This window comes from Aotus nancymaae, unplaced genomic scaffold (assembly GCF_030222135.1).
Source record: "Aotus nancymaae isolate 86718 unplaced genomic scaffold, 86718_ANA_hifiasm-v0.15.2.pri h1tg000040l, whole genome shotgun sequence".
NCBI classification, from domain to species: Eukaryota; Metazoa; Chordata; class Mammalia; order Primates; family Aotidae; genus Aotus; species Aotus nancymaae.
The window spans coordinates 122,912,081-122,930,701 of NW_026988454.1; the positions used below are offsets into that span (position 1 = coordinate 122,912,081).

At 40.8% G+C, this 18,621-nt stretch overlaps 1 protein-coding gene and 1 pseudogene across 5 annotated transcripts; one reads left to right on the forward strand and one right to left on the reverse strand.

Moving 5' to 3' along the window:
- The first annotated feature begins 710 nt into the window (after positions 1–710).
- Positions 711–11,159, forward strand: SAYSD1 (SAYSVFN motif domain containing 1). Of its 5 annotated transcripts, none has more exons than XR_010336730.1 (3): positions 832–920; positions 2,009–6,467; positions 10,286–10,374. XR_010336730.1 is itself a non-coding variant. In XM_012464354.2 (3 exons), exons 2-3 carry the CDS (start codon positions 6,404–6,406, stop codon positions 10,628–10,630), a joined length of 351 nt encoding a protein of 116 aa, XP_012319777.1. In that variant the 5' UTR covers positions 832–920; positions 5,307–6,403; the 3' UTR covers positions 10,631–11,159. The 5 variants fall into 5 exon arrangements, 3 of the variants coding, with proteins under 3 accessions (XP_012319773.1, XP_012319777.1, XP_012319776.1); XM_012464354.2 differs by having other exon boundaries at positions 5,307–6,409; positions 10,286–11,159; XM_012464353.3 differs by lacking the exon at positions 832–920 and having other exon boundaries at positions 1,077–4,086; positions 5,307–6,409; positions 10,286–11,159.
- On the reverse strand, positions 2,784–5,600 carry LOC135268404 (ankyrin repeat domain-containing protein 20B-like; annotated as a pseudogene).
- Positions 11,160–18,621: the final 7,462 nt, after the last annotated feature.

Genomic DNA, 18,621 nt, shown 5'->3' on the forward strand with positions numbered 1-18,621 from the left:
TTGGGAGAGGTCACAAAGAAGCTCCCAGGGTACAGAAATGTTCTTTATCTCCACCTGGGTGGTACACAATTGCATACATATTTTATGTTTCACCACAGTAAAAGTTTTTGTTTTTAAGGTTCTGACGTATCTAGACACAAAACCAGACAACTTCCCAACGTGGCAAGAGCAATGATGGAGCCGCACAGCCTGCTTTGTGAGCAGTGATAAAGTCACCTTCCAGGTACTAAGATTGGAAAAGGGTACAATGTAGCCTGTTTTTCTTCTGAACGTCCTAGAGATCACGGGCCTCTCCCATGCCCTGCAACCGTCTTCTCACTGTGGCGCTCTTCACTGGAGCCCAAGAACAAGACACTGCGAATAAAGGATGCTGGATCAGTGGGGACTCGAGCCCTTACGTGAGATGGAGCAAGGCAGAGCGGCCCTTGGGAGAGGGACAGTGGGGCAGCCCTGTGCTTTAGACTTGGCTTGAGGTGACACTGTGTCCACGTGAGTGTTAAGAGAGGACAGCTGAGGATACACGCGGCCCACTAGACGTCACACACGAAGCGGACGCGAGTCACACCAGCGCGCACGCGCAGCAGGGGCCTCTGCCACGGAGGCGCACGGCGGCCCAGCGCGGGGCGAGCGCAGGCAAAGGCGGTTGAGCAGGCGGGCGCGCGGGCGCGCGGGCGCGCGCTCCCTTCCCGGCCAACGGTCGCGAGGCGCGCGCCATGGAACAGCGGTTAGCTGAGTTTCGGGCGGCGCGGAAACGGACGGGCCTGGCGGCCCAACCCAGCACTGCCAGTCATGGCGCACAAACCCCGGGAGAGAAGGCGGAAGCAGCAGCGACTCTAAAGGCAGCCCCAGGCTCGCTAAAGCAGTTCCTGGTATGGAAACCTAGGCCCGCGAGTGCGTGGGCCCAGCCCGGCCTAGTTCAGGTGAGAGGACGGAAACCTCGGCCCCAGGACCTGGCCTCGGAGCCACAGTCGAGGGCGTGGCCCTAGCTGCCGGAGGCGGGGCTGCTGGCGCCCTACGTGCCCGCACTGTTGCCGGTTTTGTCATCTTCTTTCCAGCCAGCGACCCAGCATCTCTTGATTCCAGGCAGGAAGCGAGGGTCGAGGGTCCTGGAAGAAGACCTCTCTGCCCTTGAATTATTCACCCAGAATTGAGTTATCGTGAAGCCCAACGGCTTTGGGAAACCTCTCCACAACCAAGTTGAGCCACAGCCCTCTGCTAATGGAGGGTAAAAGGTCTAATTGGATACTGATGAAAAGTAGCAGCAATTAAAGCTTCATTTGATTCGCACCTGGGGCACATGCGGCTTATAGCCCAGTTGGCCTGTGACTTAGAAATGCGTTAGAATACAAAATTTACCAAAGTGTGGTAGCTGTAACTTCCGGTAGTGGCAGAAGCTTATTCAAGTTCAATAGTGAATGTTCAAGACAAAAACAACAAAAAATTTTGATTTAGTATGATAACCTTTTCACACTTATTTTAGTAATCTCTTTTGCAACTGACTTTAATTTGCATCCTTTTGTGTTTTCATTTAGTTTTAACTCATCAGTAAAATGGTAAGGTGGCTTGCAGTGAGATTGAAATGTCTATGTGGAAATACAGGACAGAACATATCAAGGGATATGTGCCAAGTGATTTGTTCCTCGTAAGTGTAATGGGAACTAAAAAATTCCTTCTCAAATTAAAATGTACTGGAACAGAAATGTACCTTCCTCACCTTTAAATTATTTCCCTTAAGTTCATCTATTATTGCACAACATTTGATTTGAGGGAATTTTTAAAAATTACTGAACCTGTTGTTACTCAGTCTTGATATTCTCAGTGATATACAGGATTCCAACTGACTTGCAGAAAGGTGAAAAGAGCGCAGCAGAGTTCAAACAATCCATTTCCTTGTGTGCAGTTTGTGTTAATTGTCTTTGGATAATGTTATTGTTGACTAGAGCTTTTTAAGTACAACAGTTGCTTAAGATTTTAGAAACCATTTCCCTTATTCTTCTTCTCTCTGCAGTTAAAAAACAATGTCTAACCCACGCAATGAGCTTTTGACTGTATGTCTCATTTCCAAAGGAATATGACATCATTGAGTTGAACCCAGAGAAACTGAACTCAGAGAAAAACTTCCATTATTGAAAACCCAAAAGCTGATTGCCAGACAAAAGGATGAGAGGAAATGCTGGACCTCCAGTTTCTTCTTAACTACTGTTTTTCATAAGGGACTCTGCCTTAAGCTCATTTTCATTGACTGTTATCATTTCTGGGTTTGCTCTGCTGTGAAAATTCTCATTTAATTTTTTTTTTCTTCAGATTCTGCCTCTAGTTTAGAAAAGAAAAATTCTAATTTACAATTCATGTCAGATAATCTTGATGGCACACTGTGGCCTGTCAGAGATTTCACTAGCATTCTATTTTTAAAAATTATTTTAAATTTTTGGTTTTTTAATGGAAACAGCTTTGTTGAAATATGATTTACATACTATAGAATTTGTTTTAACATATAATTCAAATATTTTTAGTAAATTTACTGAGTCATGCAACCATCACTACAATCCAACTTTAGAATACCTCTATCACTCCAAGAAGACCCCTCATGCCCATTAGCAGTTACTACCCATTTCTAACCCCAGCCCTACACAAACGTCATTCTACTTTCTGTCACTATGCATTTGTTTTTTCTGGATGTTTCATGTAAATGGAATTATACAGTATGGTAAACACATTTTTCATCTATTTTTGTATTCAACTAGGTTCAACATGTAATCATAACCAAATGTCTTTTTTGATATTTACTTCTTCTCTGCTTTCTCTTTCTCATGCTGAAACAGTCTTTTAAATGATTACATTCATTGATTAACTCCTTATTTTTGTCTTCTAGAAGGACATCATCTTTTTCAGTCTCAAGACAGCATCCTTGGATATTAATTATCTTTTGTTCATTATCCTCTTTCTTCTAAGCACCATCTAGTTGTTGAAGCAACAGATTTTCATGTCATAGTTGAGATACTCTTTCCTCTACGTAGTCCCGCTTTCCAAAGGATTTACTTGGCTTAGGTCTTTTGTACGCTTTATAAAACCAAAGCCTTTTCTCTGAGAGAATTTCTTGTGTCATGGAGTCTACTTTTTAGGGCATTGAATTTAATTCGAGCTTCAGAAAGTTGTTCTGTTAGAAACTCATGATCTTTTAGTTCAGAAATATTAGAACTCATTTTTTTCTGGTGAAGAAACATCTTGTGCTCTCTGGAAAGCAAGTTCTAGGTCTCTTTTTGTTTTTGCACTTTGATCACACTCCCTTATAGCAGCAACCAATCTAGCAGAGAATGACTCAACTTCAGCTTCCAGTCTTTCCTTGTTTTGTTTCCCTTCTCCGGTTCAGACTTGAACACTGTATTCTCAGCTTTGAGGTCATTAAGCTGTTGGCCCTACTGGGATATTGTTTTTGTTAATATTTTTTTATTTTGTTTTATAGTCTTTTGAAGATTATCATTCATTTCTTTAATAATTTAATGTCCCTAAAATATTTCTTTTCCTTTTCAAGGTTCTTACTTTTTATTATGCATACTTACATACACAATAAAGTCAATCTGTCTTCAACAAGCAATTTTCGTGCATCAGATCCTTTTTCCACAACTATGAGAATCCTGACTTGAAGTATTCCTTAAAGCCTTCACTTCTATTTCTAGTGATCTGATATCAGTTCAAGCTGTTCTTTTATTTCAACTTCTTTCCTATGTTGCTCCACTTTCCTTTCTAACTCTTCCTTAATTTTTTCATACAACCTATTAGCATTTCTTGTCTTCTCATCTTACTGTTTTAAGGTGCATTCAAACTGTAGAATTCTTGTTTCCATTCCACTTTTAAATGTTTAACTGTGATTTCATTTCTTGTGTGTTGGATAACTCCTTCTCTAGTACACTAAACTCAATTTTCATATTTTTATTGTCTAGAGTAAGTTGTTCACCGATACTTTTTTTTAAGTTCCAGTGACTTTTCACATGAAATAAATGCATTCTGGATTTCCATTAGGATATGAGAACCATTATAATCCATTCCAAATTGCTTAATGAGCATCATCAACTTCTTATAATGAGGGTAAGTTTCCTTATGATTCTCTGAGGCTGTTTCAGATGGCCAAGTTCAGTCATCAAGTTTATCTCTAAGTGTGTTTTCTTTTTGACCTTTTTATTTGACATTTTCTTTGGAGGCCTATCATATTCTCCCTTCTCCTTCTTAGGAAATCACTGATGGTAAGTTTTCCCTCTCTTTCTTTGTTGAATTAATTTATCATCATCGTCAGCAGATGTACTATCATACAGATTTTCTGATGCTTTCATCTTTTTACTTGTGTGCTTCTTTCTAGCTTCTTCAACCTGTAGCTATTTATTTTCACTTTCAGGCTTTTCTCGTTCTTCCTCTGAGGTCACTTGTACTTCTTGTTCTGCTCTGGGTGTTTGTACATCCATCATTTCTGCTGCTTTCTTCATAACAGAATCTTTTAGTGTTAGGCTTCAAGGAAGGATGTTTTGCAGGAGGCCCTTCTCCTTTTCCATTTACTGTATATTTTTTCCTTTTTTATATGAAGGTCCGAGTAAAGACTCTGAAATACTCAGGGATACACTTCTTGGTAGTAAAAGTCAAGTCTTCATCTTCTGATTTAGGGCATGAATCAACACATTTTTTTGAAAATACTCAATGCAGATGCTTCAGAACTCCCAGAATCTTTGGCACTTGCTCCTTCTTTTTTCAAACTTGCATTCTTCTTGGTTCCTTCTTCTGGATTGTCATTTGAAGACTGTTTTCAAGTATCTTTTTGCAAATGTTGCAAAATTTGTTGTGAGTGCTTGTCAGACCACCAGAAATAGTGTAAACGTAGGCCATGTGTTCATACATATTCTTGAGTAAAGACAATATTTTGTTGAAGAAGAATGCTAACTATACCTGACAAGGTATAATGTACAACAGGTATGAGGGCTGTTCTTCTCAACCTATCAACAGCATATACATTTGCCTGTTTCTTTACGAAAATTCCACCTTTTACTGTGTTTTGCAAACTACAACAAGTAAAAGCAGTGTATTTCCATCCTTGTTATAGCACTTCAGTATTCACATGGTGTGAAGGGAGTTTTTCTGCCAGTAGTTTGTTTTCATTATAGACGGTATAGTAGAGAGCAATGTTGCTGTAGACATCCATAAGATCTAGATTGGTGCCACGTTCTAACAGAATGATGACACAGGTCTCTTTTTGGCAATGTACAGCCTTCATCAAAGGCATCTTGTTTTGTTTGTCACCAATGTCAATCTGGCATTTTCAGTTTACCAGGAGAGTGATCACTTCCACATGGCCATCGGCGCAGGCCAAATGTAAATCAGTCTTGGCCATCCACAGATGAAGGAATACGGAAACTCCAGGATATCTGTGCAATGGAATACTCTTCATCCATCAAACTTCGGGACATCACATCACTTCCAGTGATGTGGAGAGAGACCTGTTCACCCACAGATGAAGGGATACAGAAACTGTAGTATTCATTCACAATGGAATACTCTTCAGCCATGCCATATACTAAAATCATATCATCCGGAGCCACATGGTTGAACTTGTTCATCCCTTGATGAAGGGATGAAAAAACTGAAATATATATCCAGAATGGAATACTCTTCCACCACAGAAATGGATGAAATCCTGTCATTTGCAGTTATGTGGAAAAACCTTTTCATCCACAGATGAAGGGATAAAGAAACCATAGTGTATGTACACAAATAGAATACTCTTCATCCAGAAAAATATAATGAAATTACATCATTTGCAGCCACACTGTTGAACCTAGAGGACATCATGGCAAATGACCTGTCCATAGCTGAAGGGATAAAGAAACTGCCACACAAGTACACTACGGAATATGCTTCAGCCATAAAGCTTTGGGAAATCGTTTCATCCACAGCCATGTGGAGAAACCCGGAGGACGTTAGGTCCAAAGAAATGAGCCTGGTAGAGAAAGTCCCACACCTTTTAATCTCAGGCATAGAGATTCCAAAAAAAACCTTTATCTCCTGTCCATCCACAGATGAAGGGATCAAGAAACTGTAATGTGTATACACAAAGGAATACCCTTCAGCCATCAAAATAACTAAACCGTGTCATTTGGAGCAACGCAGATGAACCATAGAGGCTACAGCTGCCTTGTGCCACACCATGGATGGAAGCCACCATGGCCTCTGTCCGGGCCGAGCTCTGACCACAATGACGCCTCTGCCCCTACCTGGGCCCCACTGTGACTGACAGTGCCCCTGCACCTTTTCAGTAGTCATTGATGAGAAAGCATCTACATCCTCCTTCCCACTACCAGATTTTGCTTGAAGAAAAGCAGTTTCCCGAAATAATTTTGTGACAAGCTTCATTAGGACAAAAATGCTGGTAACAGAAAAAAAATTCCTACAGAAGCCTTCTGCTTTCCTCTCCAGCCATATCTCAGGCAAGCCCCCAGTACACCACCCCACCCCAGGGCCCATTCCCCTCACTCATCTGCCACTTCTGACCTCCAGGCCTTGGCTCAGGCAGGCCTTCTGCTCAAAGGCTTTCCTTTAGAGTTGCCTGGCTAAGCATAGCTTTGCCTCACCCCCCAAAATCTAATAGTCATCTTGAATTTCTCCCTTTCCCTCACTGTCATTCATTCATTCAACAAAAATCTTGTCATGTGTCCACTGTGTTCCAGCTTTTGTCCTAAACCCTGGGAGACAAGTATGATTAAGATAGGCAAGTCCTACTATTGTACAACTTGCATTTGAGCTTGGGGCAGCAGGGAAAGGAAGACAATAAATAAAACCAGATAAATGCTATGAAAGAAAAAAGATAAGACCAGTAGATTGTGATAGTGAATTAGGGGTGAAGGGAGGAGAGTACTGTTTTAAATCAGCTGAACAGGGAAAACTCAACTAAGGAGGAGACAGTTAACAAGAAGGAGCCACCCTGGCAAAAACAGACAAAGCAAAGGGCACATGTGGTGGCATTTTTGCTGTTTGGAGTGGGGGTGCCAACCAGGTGATATGAGGGGAAAGGAGCATTCCTCTCAGAGGGACTCAAGTGCAGAGGCCCTGAGGTGGGAAGCAGCTTGATATTTGAGGAATGGTAGTGCCTTCCTTGGACCATGCCTGTGTGTGATGTAACAGTCACAAACACTTCTTCACCAGCTTTTACAGCAGAAGGGAACTGGTACTCGGACAAATTCCAGATGAGGCAGAGGAATGTCCGTGACTCTCCTCTTCCTTGTTTGCTCCCTTTGTCAGTTTGTTGACCACCCCCCACCCCCACCCCCGTCTGCCTCTAGCTCCCTAACCCTTCTCCTGCTATCCCCATAAAGGCCGCTAATTAAATAAAATGGGTTTTGGAGGAGACCATCCTAAGATCCCAGACTGACCTCATCTCTGCCTATCTATATGCCTAATTATATGACTTTAGGGAAATTACTTAACCTCTCAGTGTATTCTTGTCAGTAAGTTGGGAATAATAATACCTGCCTCCTGGATTACAAGAGTTCATACATTTGAAGGCTCTCAGTAAATGGTGGCATAGGAGCATTCTTTTTATACTCCCTAAATAATAAATTTAGTTTATTGTTAATTTCAACATGTATATTCAAAATGTATTCTGTGTTCATCAGTCTATTATTTCCATCTGACTGCTGTCACCACCCTGGTCAATGTCTGGCTATCTCTTGCTAGCTCTCCTCCCCAGCCTTTTTGGCACCAGGGATTTCATGGAAGACAATTTTTCTACCAGGGGGTGGGGAGAGATGGTTTCAGGACAAAACTCTTCCACCTCAGATCATCAGCATGAGTTAGATTCTCATAAGGAATGGGCACCCTAGATCCTGCTGCGCATGCGCAGTTCACAATGGGGTTCATGGTTCTATGAGAATCTAATGCCACCACTGATCTGACAGGAAGTGGAACTCAGGCAATAATGCTTGCTTTGCTCACCTGCCACTCACTTCCTGCTGTGCGGCCTTGTTCCTAACAGGCCACGAACCCTTACGGGTCCAGGGCTTGGGGACCCCTGCTCCAGAAGACAGCCAGAGTAGTCTTAAATGAAAGGTGGATTGTTAGTTCCCTGCTTAGACCTTCAGCTGTTTCCCATTTCCAAAATCTTCACTGCAGCCTGCCTGGCTCTACTTGATCTGGCTCCCACCCCCCTGCCCTCCCTCCTTAGCCCTATCATCTCATGCTACTCTTCCCCCTTGCCCAGGACACTGACCAGATGCATTCTTCTTGGGCAAGAAGCACCGTGCTTGCATGTCAAATCTGAAACAGACATTTCTTTCTTTAATGATGTCAGGGGTCAGGGATGTGGCTGATAATATAAGGACCTCTCCAATCAGACTTACTAATCTACCTGAAAAGATAATAATTACAATATTGATGCCAAAACAGAAGGTTCTGACAAAATAGAACTTCTAAAGCATCATAAATCACATGACGAATGTTTGTGATCCTCTTTTAAATTTTCATGTGAAGAATAGCGGGTGTAACTGAAGAGTTGGACTAAAATTTCTGCTATGTATTGAGAACCTAAGTGTGGGATGCCATGTTCTGATCTAGAGACACGTGGTCTCCTGGTACTTAAACAATCTGGCATCACACATGACCTGACCTATATTAAAAGAGAAACACTGTAGTGCTGAAGAGTTTGGTGCTCAATGAACAGGAGAGCCAGCTGGTGCTTTGGAAGGCAGAGGGGCACCCTCCCTGATGTCCAGAGAGATCAGGGCTGACAGTTCATGAACTGTGCTTATCTGGAAGGAAGGCAAGGAGTTGAGAAAGAAAGAGGAAGGCCTGAGATGGGAACTGAGAATATCTTTGGGTAATAAGACCAGTTAAGCCTGGAGTAGAAGGGTCATTTATGGAACAAAAGATTGTGGATTGTGTTGTCATGGAATTTTCTGGACCACTGTGACCCACTAGTGGATAGTGAAATTAATATAGAAGATCTTGTGCCCTATTTAAAATGTTTTAAAAATAGAATAGGAAATACAAGAGAGCTTCTCTGGAAGGGTAGGTGTTGACTTGTGAAACTTTGTTGCATATATGTATTCTGGGTTGCAGTCTAAAATGTATTCCTTATTGTGGGTCATGCTCAAAAGAGTTCAGAAAACAGTGGACTGGACACAGCTTAAAGCTATCTAAGTATCTGTGTTCGCCATTGGTATCTGGCACAGAAGCCTGTGTACTGGCATTTCAGTCTGTTGAACAAATGGAGGGCATTGGGTTCCAGCCCAAGGAGTTTGGATTTTATCCTGTAGGCAATGGAAGTTTTTGAAGGTTTGTGGGCAGGCGGGTAATGGGTCTTTAGGAAAATTTATGAAGCAGTTGTACATAGGATGGCTGGGTAGGGAAGAGATAAGAGGCAGGGAGTCTAGTTTGGAGACATTGACTGGGCCTTGGGTGAGTGACAGTGACCTGTGTAGGTTGGTCATAGGGGATGGGAAGGTAAAAGGGCCCAGTAATGACAGTGATGTATGTGTGTTTGTTTGTTTGTTTGTTTGTTTTTGAGACAAAATCTTGTTCTGTTGCCGTGAGGTGGTGCAATCTCGGCTTACTGCAGCCTCCGCCTCCCAGGTTTGAGCAATTCTCATGCCTCTGCCTCCTGAGTAGCTGGGATTATAGGCATGTGCCACCATGCTGGCTAATTTTTGATTTTTAGGGGAAATGGGGTTTCACCATGTTGGCCAGGCTGGTCTCAAACTCCTCAGCACAAGTGATCTGCTTACCTCAGCCTCCCAAAGTGCTGGGATTACAGGCGTGCACCCTGCTGATTTTTTTTTTTTTTTTAATGTGAAAAGGATTTTTGTTTCCTGTCTCTATTTTAGAATCATGTCACTCATAATATTTTAGGTCATCTAATCAAATCAGCAAAGGTGTGTTGACTCTGACTATTGGAAGCATCTGTCATGACTGTTGCATTATCAGTTATTCAGGAGTTTCTGTATGGGGCACAAATTAGCTCTTGTTAGCAGCAGACTAATCTGAAGAAATGACTCCCATGGATAAGAATCTGTCTGAATGCTGTAGGGCTTTTGTTAGGTCACATCTCACTAAGTGCTGATCAGTTTTGATTCAGTTGGAGCAGAGCACATAGGCTCTTTGGAGATGATTGTTTTAGAGAGTAGGGCAAGAGAATAGAAATCAGTGAGCCAACAGCCTTCTCAGAGCAATGAGAACTGCCTCTTCAGATTAGTTTTGATCATCTCAGCTCCATTACCCTTTATTCTTACTTTTGTTTGTTTGTGTATTCTAGGAAGTGGCTCAGCCCCAGGGCAGCACATCACAGCCACAGCAGAACACAGTCATTCCTCTGCCATCATGCTGGGACCAGTCTTTCCTGACTAATATCACCTTCTTGAAGGTTCTTCTCTGGTTGATCCTGCTGGGACTGTTTGTGGAACTGGAATTTGGCCTGGCATACTTTGTCCTGTCCTTGTTCTATTGGATGTACGTCGGGATGCGAGGCCCCAAAGAGAAGAAGGAGGGAGAGAAGAGTGCCTACTCTGTGTTCAACCCGGGCTGCGAAGCCATCCAGGGCACGCTGACCGCAGAGCAGTTGGAGCGCGAGTTACAGTTGAGACCCATAGTGGGGAGATAGGACCCAGCTGTGCCATCATGCAGCTATCCTCAGACGCGATCTTCTTCACCACTGGCTGTGGATTTGATTTCAGGTTATAGGACTGAGGGCAGTTTGCGGGTTAGCTCTGTGACTGCCTAGTTCTACGTGCTTTCCCTGATCTTTTGCTGCCATTTGATCTTTAAATTTCTCCTTAGTTTTGGTGAAACTCTCTAAAATACATTCCAATGCAATTTATAAAAATTATCTACTCAGGAAAGGAGTCCTGTTTCTCTCAATTTCTCATCTGTTTGGGAGATGGCTTTAGAGCACTAGAAAGGCACTGGGGAGATTCTCAGTGTAAAACATCCAGACATTTGAAGGAATGATTAGGTACATCAGGGCTTCATAGTAAATGTTCTGTTTAAGTCTTTTAATATTTATGCGATTTTTTTTCCCAGAAAGTTTAGGTTGCAAGTTTTGAGTTTCTTGTTTTTGTTTTGCTTCCTGCTTTAATTCTTTCATTTTCTGTCATTACTGGTATTGACAAATAAAATATCTTTAAAACATCTCCTCTTCAGAAATAGGTCCCCCTTCATTGCCCATCACTGTCTTTCACTCTACTATTATTCTGCCACCACTGAGTAAAGGAAGATAGGAAGAGACAAAGGCCTAAGTGCAGGTATGGGGAGGGGAGGGGTTTCACAAGTCAGTATTGGAGATTTCACAAGTGGTTGTTAACGACCAGTTTAGTAAGAAGTATTGAGTGTGTACAAAGGGGAGGGCTGGAAGTGTAACTCCAGACCTGTTGGCTGCTTGAGTTGTTTCTTACATTCTAAGGCAGCAGTCCCCAACCTTTTTGGCACCAGGTACCAGTTTTCTGGAAGACAGGTTTTCCATAGACGGGGTGGTGATGGAGGTGGTTTCGGGATGAAACTGTTCCACCACAGATCGTCAGGCATTGGAGTCTCATCAGGAGCACACAACTTAGATCCCTCACATGTGAAGTTCACAATAGGGTTCTAAGGGCATTAGAATAAGCAACCTTTTCACCTGTGGGCCTCTGGTGAGAAATTATGTAAATAGTGATAATCAGGCTTGATTATAATGTTCCTTCCTCTTCCAGTACAGTGTTAGAGTTTGGGTTAATTAAAATTAAGCAAACTCCCAATGGGTTGGAGCTGTTCTCATTAATTCCATTTTGTAGCTAACCTTGTTGTATTTCAGCCCTTGTTGAAAATTCTTCTGGTAAGTGTTCCTCTTCCTCATGGCACTTTTCCCATTGGGAGTTTGGCTATCCCTCAGAGCCATCTAGTCAAGCATAAGGTCCATTCTAGCTCACAGAAAAGTCTTTTCTTCCACGATTTCTATCTGAACTGGACATGTAGAGAGTATGGGAAACAGATGAATCCCTATTAAACATGAAGTTTGGATTGTGTTTAAGACAGAATTTTGTTTTCTGATTTATTTTCTTAAGGCTTTCTTAATTTCCTTGATACTTTCTTTGGGCTTTTCCATTTCATAGAAGCCCAATACAAGGGAATAATTCCCTAATCTAAGTTTCACTGCAGTGCTCAGGGCAGTAAGCATTGCTGTAGGAAAGAACTAATTTGTATTTTAAAAACATAAAATTCAAGCTTTCCCCTGAAATAAAATACCTGTAACTCTGAATTAGAGAGGTTTGATCCAATTAGTAATCCCAGTAGGATAAAGACTTAAGCACGCAGGAGTCTTGACCCGTGGGTGGACCTCAGTAGGGATTTTTGAAATGCAGCTGTTTATGAGGTAGAGTCTAGATTGCCTCAAGCCCATCTTTCATGGGATTTTCTGTGAACAATTTGTCACTTCTCCTTACCTCTTCCTGAAGGTTACATGCAATGATGGCATTAACTTCTAGGAAAAGTAGGGTGTGAATCAATTAAAGGCTTGACAGGGAGAAGAAGAAAGAACAAGTATTTGCTGCTCTCATCAGACCATTAGGCTTTAGGTGCAGCCTTGATTTCCTGAATTTAGGTCTATTGATCTCAGAATTTCCACTCACAGCCTGACCATTAACCCAGCATGCAGCTTCCATTAAAGGCTGCTATCATCAGGGAACTTGAAATCCCAGGGGTAGATGCAGTCCTGTGATAGCTTTATATGTGAGTGAAGTCATTTCTGTCCAAGTCTAACAAGTAACTTGGTTTTTGCTTTTATTCACGTTATCCCATCTTGCCTATTGATAGGGATGGGTAGGGATGGTTAAATGAGACTCTACATCTAAAGTTGGAAAGGACCCCAAAATGCCATCAAGTGTGTTCCCCACCCCCAACCTTGGGCAGGGCCATCATTTATTCCCAACTGAAGACAATTTGTTTCTAGTGAACCCCTAAAGAAGAAGATTCCAGGTACTTTCTAGGAAGTTCTTTATGTTACTGAAATACCTTTTGCCACCCCCATCCCCATCATCTGGGGTTATTTTGTCTCCTAATCTCAGTGGATGTAGAGTCCCTGGAGGCCTATGTGAGCACCCTTCAGACTGGTAAACTTACTCAGTTCTCTTTTTTTCTCTGTTCTTTAGGCCAAGTCATTGAGCTGTACCTCTGGGACTCAATCACTTTCATGCCAGCACTGACCCATTCTAAGTTTTTCAGGTTTGGGTGGGGGTGAATGGCCCTGTTGATGTGTGTAATGACCTTTCTCAAAAGCTTTGGAGCTTTGCCAGTGATGACTTAGGCATGTGTATTTTATGCTATTAGAGTTACACTTTGAGTACAGGCAGTCTTCCACATTTGCCTTTTGGCTGATCTGTGCATCAATCAAAAAGCTCTGTGCTGCAAAATCTTAGGAAGTTACACAATTGAAAGAACCAGTGACCTTCAGTTGGGCAGAAGACATCAAAATTTGAGCTATGTGTTTTTAGTTCCTGCCACTCATACCAGCAACTATTTGTAGATGCCCTGGATTTGGCGCTGCTGGGGACACACACACATGAGCTCCGGCATAGGATGAGTGTCCCTAAGAGCCTGGGGATGCAGGGGTGGGGTTGGGATGCCATGGAGCATGTTGCCATCAGGGGGTGACGTAGAGCTGCCACCATACCTCATGGGTCCCTTCACATCACACTTGAAAATTTATGTAACGTAGAAAACCCTCTGGGATGTTTATCGAAACCACTTGTGCTGCTTTTTCAGGTATTCCTTTCAGTTTAAAATTCACAGAGGAAAGGGCTCATCAGAGGTCCTGGGAAAGGCATAGAAAGCTACCAGAAGTGATTTGTGTGTGTATTTAAAATAAAACAGCAGCCCCTCTCTAGACTTAGCAGGCAGTGTTACAGTTGCTTGCACACATCTGAGCTTTGCGGGAAGGGGAGGTGGAATGACAAAGAATTTACATAGTTGGCAAAGAACCAACTCCCTAAGCCAAAGAAAGTAACATTTGAACCATATGCTTTGGTTTCTATCACACATACTTTTATTTCACAACTTTGGAGCACTGGGCTACATAAAGACTTGGATCCCAGTCTCAAAAAGCTGAAAGAAGACAAGATGAGTGCACACAAAACTGTAAAGTGCAGGACATAATGTGAAGGTTTATAAAGGTGTAAGTGTGTGTGTGTGTGTGTGTGTGTGTTTGAGGGAGAGATCACTTTCAGTCCTAAATTCTATACTATATAGGATTTTCACTTCTATGTGAAAAATACTCTTTTCCTTAACAAGTCATTGTGAATGTTTTGAAAAGTATGGTCTATAGATCACCTACCTACATAGGAATCTCCTGTGGTAATGTTAAAGTGCAGATTCTAGGGCCCCCACTGACTCAATGTCTGGGGGGTAGACTCCTGAGAATCTGCATTTTAACAGCCTCCCTGGTGTGATCTCTGGCACAGTCTAAGAGCCGCTGACATAAACCATACATGTTAAAATAGGAAGAAAGTTTAGTGATTATTAAATCCAAACAAAGAAAATGGGTGTGCATTTTTAAAGGGAGCAGTGAGGTTTGCCATTTTCAGACTGTTCATTTGGAACACCAAAATGAAAGAAGAAGAAACATCGCTTTGAAACAATGAGGAACTAACTCCAAAGACTATGTGGAAATTAAAGTTCCTTTATTTTTGAGGTTCTCTTTAAATTATTACAAGAAGTACCTGCTCATTTTAGAACACTTTGGAAATATAGAAAAGAATAAAATATTGTTACACTTCTATGCATGTATTTTAGAAGTCAAGAGGTAATGGGTACATGGCATGCATAGTGAGAACATCTCCCTCCACTCTGCCGTGTTTGTTCCTTCTCTCTCAAGCCTGCAAATGACACCATCCCAAACACACTATTCTGTCCCTTGCTTTTTTCTTTTTAAGGAGTCTGAGTTTTATTTATGTGCATTTGAAGTTTTTATGTAAGGGAGTGACAGGATCCAGTTTTCTTTTTAATTTTTTATTTTTGAGAAACAGAGTCTCACTCTGTCACCCAGGCTGGAGTGCAGTGGCATGATCCCCACCTCCCAGGTTCAAACAATTCTCCTGCCTCAGCTTCCCAAGTAGCTGGGACTCCAGGCATGCACCACCACACCCAGCTAATTTATATATTTTTAGTAGAGATGAGGTTTCACTATATGTTGGCCAGCCTTGTCTCAACTCCTGACCTCAGGTGATCTGCCCGCCTCGGCTTCTCAAAGTGCTGGGATTACAGGTGTGAGCCACTGTACCCAGCCCCCAATTTTCATTTCTAAAAGATCACCCATGCTACAGTGGGGAGTAGATTCTCTATATCATTCATCCATCCATCCATCTATCCATTTACAGAGCATCTAAACTTTGCCAGTCCTGGTGCTGGGCTTGACTTCTACAGACATAAAGCAGACAAGGTTCCATTTCTCAAGGAGCTCACAGTCAAATGGGGGAGGTAGCCAGTAACCAGACAGTTACAGTGCAGTATGGTAAGCCACACAGAGTATGTCGTCTGAATGAGGACCACAGCATCAAAAAAAGATCTTAAATTACAGGTCAGGAAAGGCTTCCTGGAGGCAGTGACACTGTGCTGAGTTTAAAGGAGTACTAGGTACTTTCCCAAAAAAGAAGGTGGGGGCAAAAACGTAGCATTTTGGTCAGAAAAAACCACCTGGGAGGAAGGTGATAATCATGAAGGAGAATAACATGCTTGCATGCACTCTGAGGACTTGGATGTTAAGGAACAAATAAAAGGAATTGATGAGAGGCAATTTGGGAAGGAATATTGGGTGTCTCTTGCTTTTTGAGCAAACAATATTTCTTAGTAATTATGTCAGCACAGATAGAGCTGCTTCCTCCTTTTTCACAGCTACAGTGTACCATTGTATGGATAGATTATAACTCAACCAGTCTCCATTAATGTATATTTAGATCATTTCTAATCTTTTGTTGTTGCAAACAATATACAATGAATATCGTTGCACATACGTCATTTCCACATATGTGAATACTTCTCTGGGATAATTTCTTAGATTTGCTGGCAAAAGGATATTTGACTGAAAATGTTGACAGATGTTGCCCTGGATAGTAGTGATTCTCATTTACATTCCTACCAGCAATGTATGAAAATGCCAGTTTCCTCATACCCCCCAACACAGGGTGTTACCCAACTTTCTATACTTTGCCAATCTGGTAGGTGAAATGACACCTCATAGTTTTAATTTAAATTTCTTATTATGGGTGAACATCTTTCTATAAATTTATGAGCCATTTGTATTTATCTGTGAACATTTTAGCTTTTGCATGATTTCTGTTGCGTTCTTGGGAATTTTAAAATTTCATTTAGGGACTCTTCGTAAATGAGGAAAACTGGCTCTTTCAATTATGTGTTTTAAATATTTTTGTTCAATTTGTTCAAATTTGTTGCTGTTTTTGTTTCTATGTGGAAATTTTTTGTTGTCAAATTTACGTATTTTATTTTAAGACCTGGGTTTATGTCATACAGCAAAAAAAAGTTTCCATGTTTACCTACTGCTTTCATTTTCTATATTTAAGCTTTTTATCTACCTAGTATTTATTTTAGAGTGGGGTTACAGATAGGGATCCAGCTTTATTTATTCAGGCATCTATTTGTTCAGGTATCTCACTAGTTCCTTCAGCTTCATTTATTAAATAACCCATCTCTTTCCTGCTAATTTAAAAGCCATCTGTATAATATACCACATTTCTTGTGTATTTGTACCAAATTTGGACTTTCTGGTCTGTTCTTTTGATCTGACAGCCTTTTCATATTCTAGTATTTCACTTTTTATTATTGTAGCTTGATGATGTGTTTTAAAATCTGAAGGGGCTAGATACCTCTTTATTACTCTATTTTTACTTTCTTTTTTAAAACTTACACTTAACACGTTTATTTTTTCCCTATGTGCTTTAGAATTAACTTGACCAGGTCCCAAAAATTTCTGTTGGTATTCTTAATGGTCTCACATTAAATTCACATAACTTAAGGAGAAGAAATACCTGTAAGTTATTGTCTTACTATTCAAGAATACGGTATGCAACCATTTGTTTAAGCCTCTTTTATTGTCCCTCAGTTGCATTTTCAAGTTTGCTTTCCATTGATCTTACTATTCCCTGTTTATTCCTGGTTATTTTATCTTTTGCTACTAATGTCAGTAGATCTTTTCTTCTATTATTTCCTCCAATTTGTTGTTGTTGTGTGTGTGTGTATGAAAACTATGGATTTTGGTATATCAATTTCATACCAGTCCTTTACCAAATTCTCTTACAAATTTTAATGGTTTTTCAGTTGATTTGCCTGGGTTTGCCATATAGGTAATTATTTCCTTTTCAAATAATGTAAAATTTAGTTCCTATTTTCCCCAATTTTTTTTTTTTTTTTTTTTTTTTTTTTTTTGAGACAGGGTCTTACTCTTATCACCCAGGCTGGAGTGCAGTAGTGCAGTCTTGCCTCACTGCAACCTCTGCCTCCTGGGTTCAAGCAACTCTCCCACCTCAGCCTCCCAAGTAACTGGGACTACAGGTGTATGCCGCTATGCCTAGCTAATTTTTTGTATTTTTAGTGACGACAGGGCTTCACCTTGTTGGCCAGGCTAGCCTCGAACTCGTGGCCTCAAGTGATCCTCCCCGCTTGGCCTCCCAAAGTGCTGGGATTACAGGTATGAGCCACTGTGCTCGGCCTCTTTTCCCAATTTTTATGCCTCTTGTTTTTTTCTCTTTGTCTCATTACATTGGCTAAAGCACCCAGAAAAATGTTAAATCGGAATAGTAATCAATGATATCTTTGTTTTGCTTTTGACTTTAATAAGTACGCACCAGTATTTCCCACTAAGCATGATCCTGGCTTTGGGGTACATGAATAGATAGACAAACAGATATCTTAAGAAATTACTCCTCTGTACTTATGTTATTGAAAGATTTTTCTTAAATTAAGAATGGATGTAGAATTTCACAAAATCCCCTTTCAGTGTAGTGGACATTAATCTTATGGTTTTTCTTTTTCATCAATTAATATAATCAGTATTATAGATTTACTTATTGAGCAATCCTTTTATTACTGGAATAAAGCACCCTTGATTGTGATATACTATTTTTTAATGTGCTGATAGTTCTGTTTGTTAGTATTTTTATGTTTTTTATCAGTGATTTTCATAAGATTATAGTATTTTTTAGCACTTTTAGATTTTGGAATACATAAAAAGCATATTTTTAGTTCTTCATTATAGATTATCTCCTTTATCATTATGCAAAGCCCTCTTTGTTTTCTTTATTGCATTTTGCCCTGAATTTATTCTTGTCTGATATTAAGACTAGATGCCCTGCTTACTTTTTGTTTGCATTTGCCTCATGTGCCTCTGCCCATAGTTTTGTTTTCAGCTTGAATTATTTTTATTAGGTATGCTGCTTGTATATAGAGACTAGTTGTGTTTTCTTTTATAATCAATTATAATATTTTCTTTTAATAGGTGAATTTAACTTATTTATGTTTATGAAAGTCTTGCTTATCTCATCACATTTTATATTATTCTGTTTAGGTAGCTTCTTTTACCATATGGTCTCTGGGTTTTTTTTACCTGTTTTGTTT

Coding starts and splice junctions, on each gene's coding strand:
- SAYSD1 (XM_012464350.3), top strand. CDS start 714: ATGGAACAGCGGTTAGCTGAGTTTCGGGCGGCGCGGAAACGGACGGGC. Junction 921..10,285: donor CCCAGCCCGGCCTAGTTCAG/GTGAGAGGACGG, acceptor TGTGTATTCTAG/GAAGTGGCTCAGCCCCAGGG.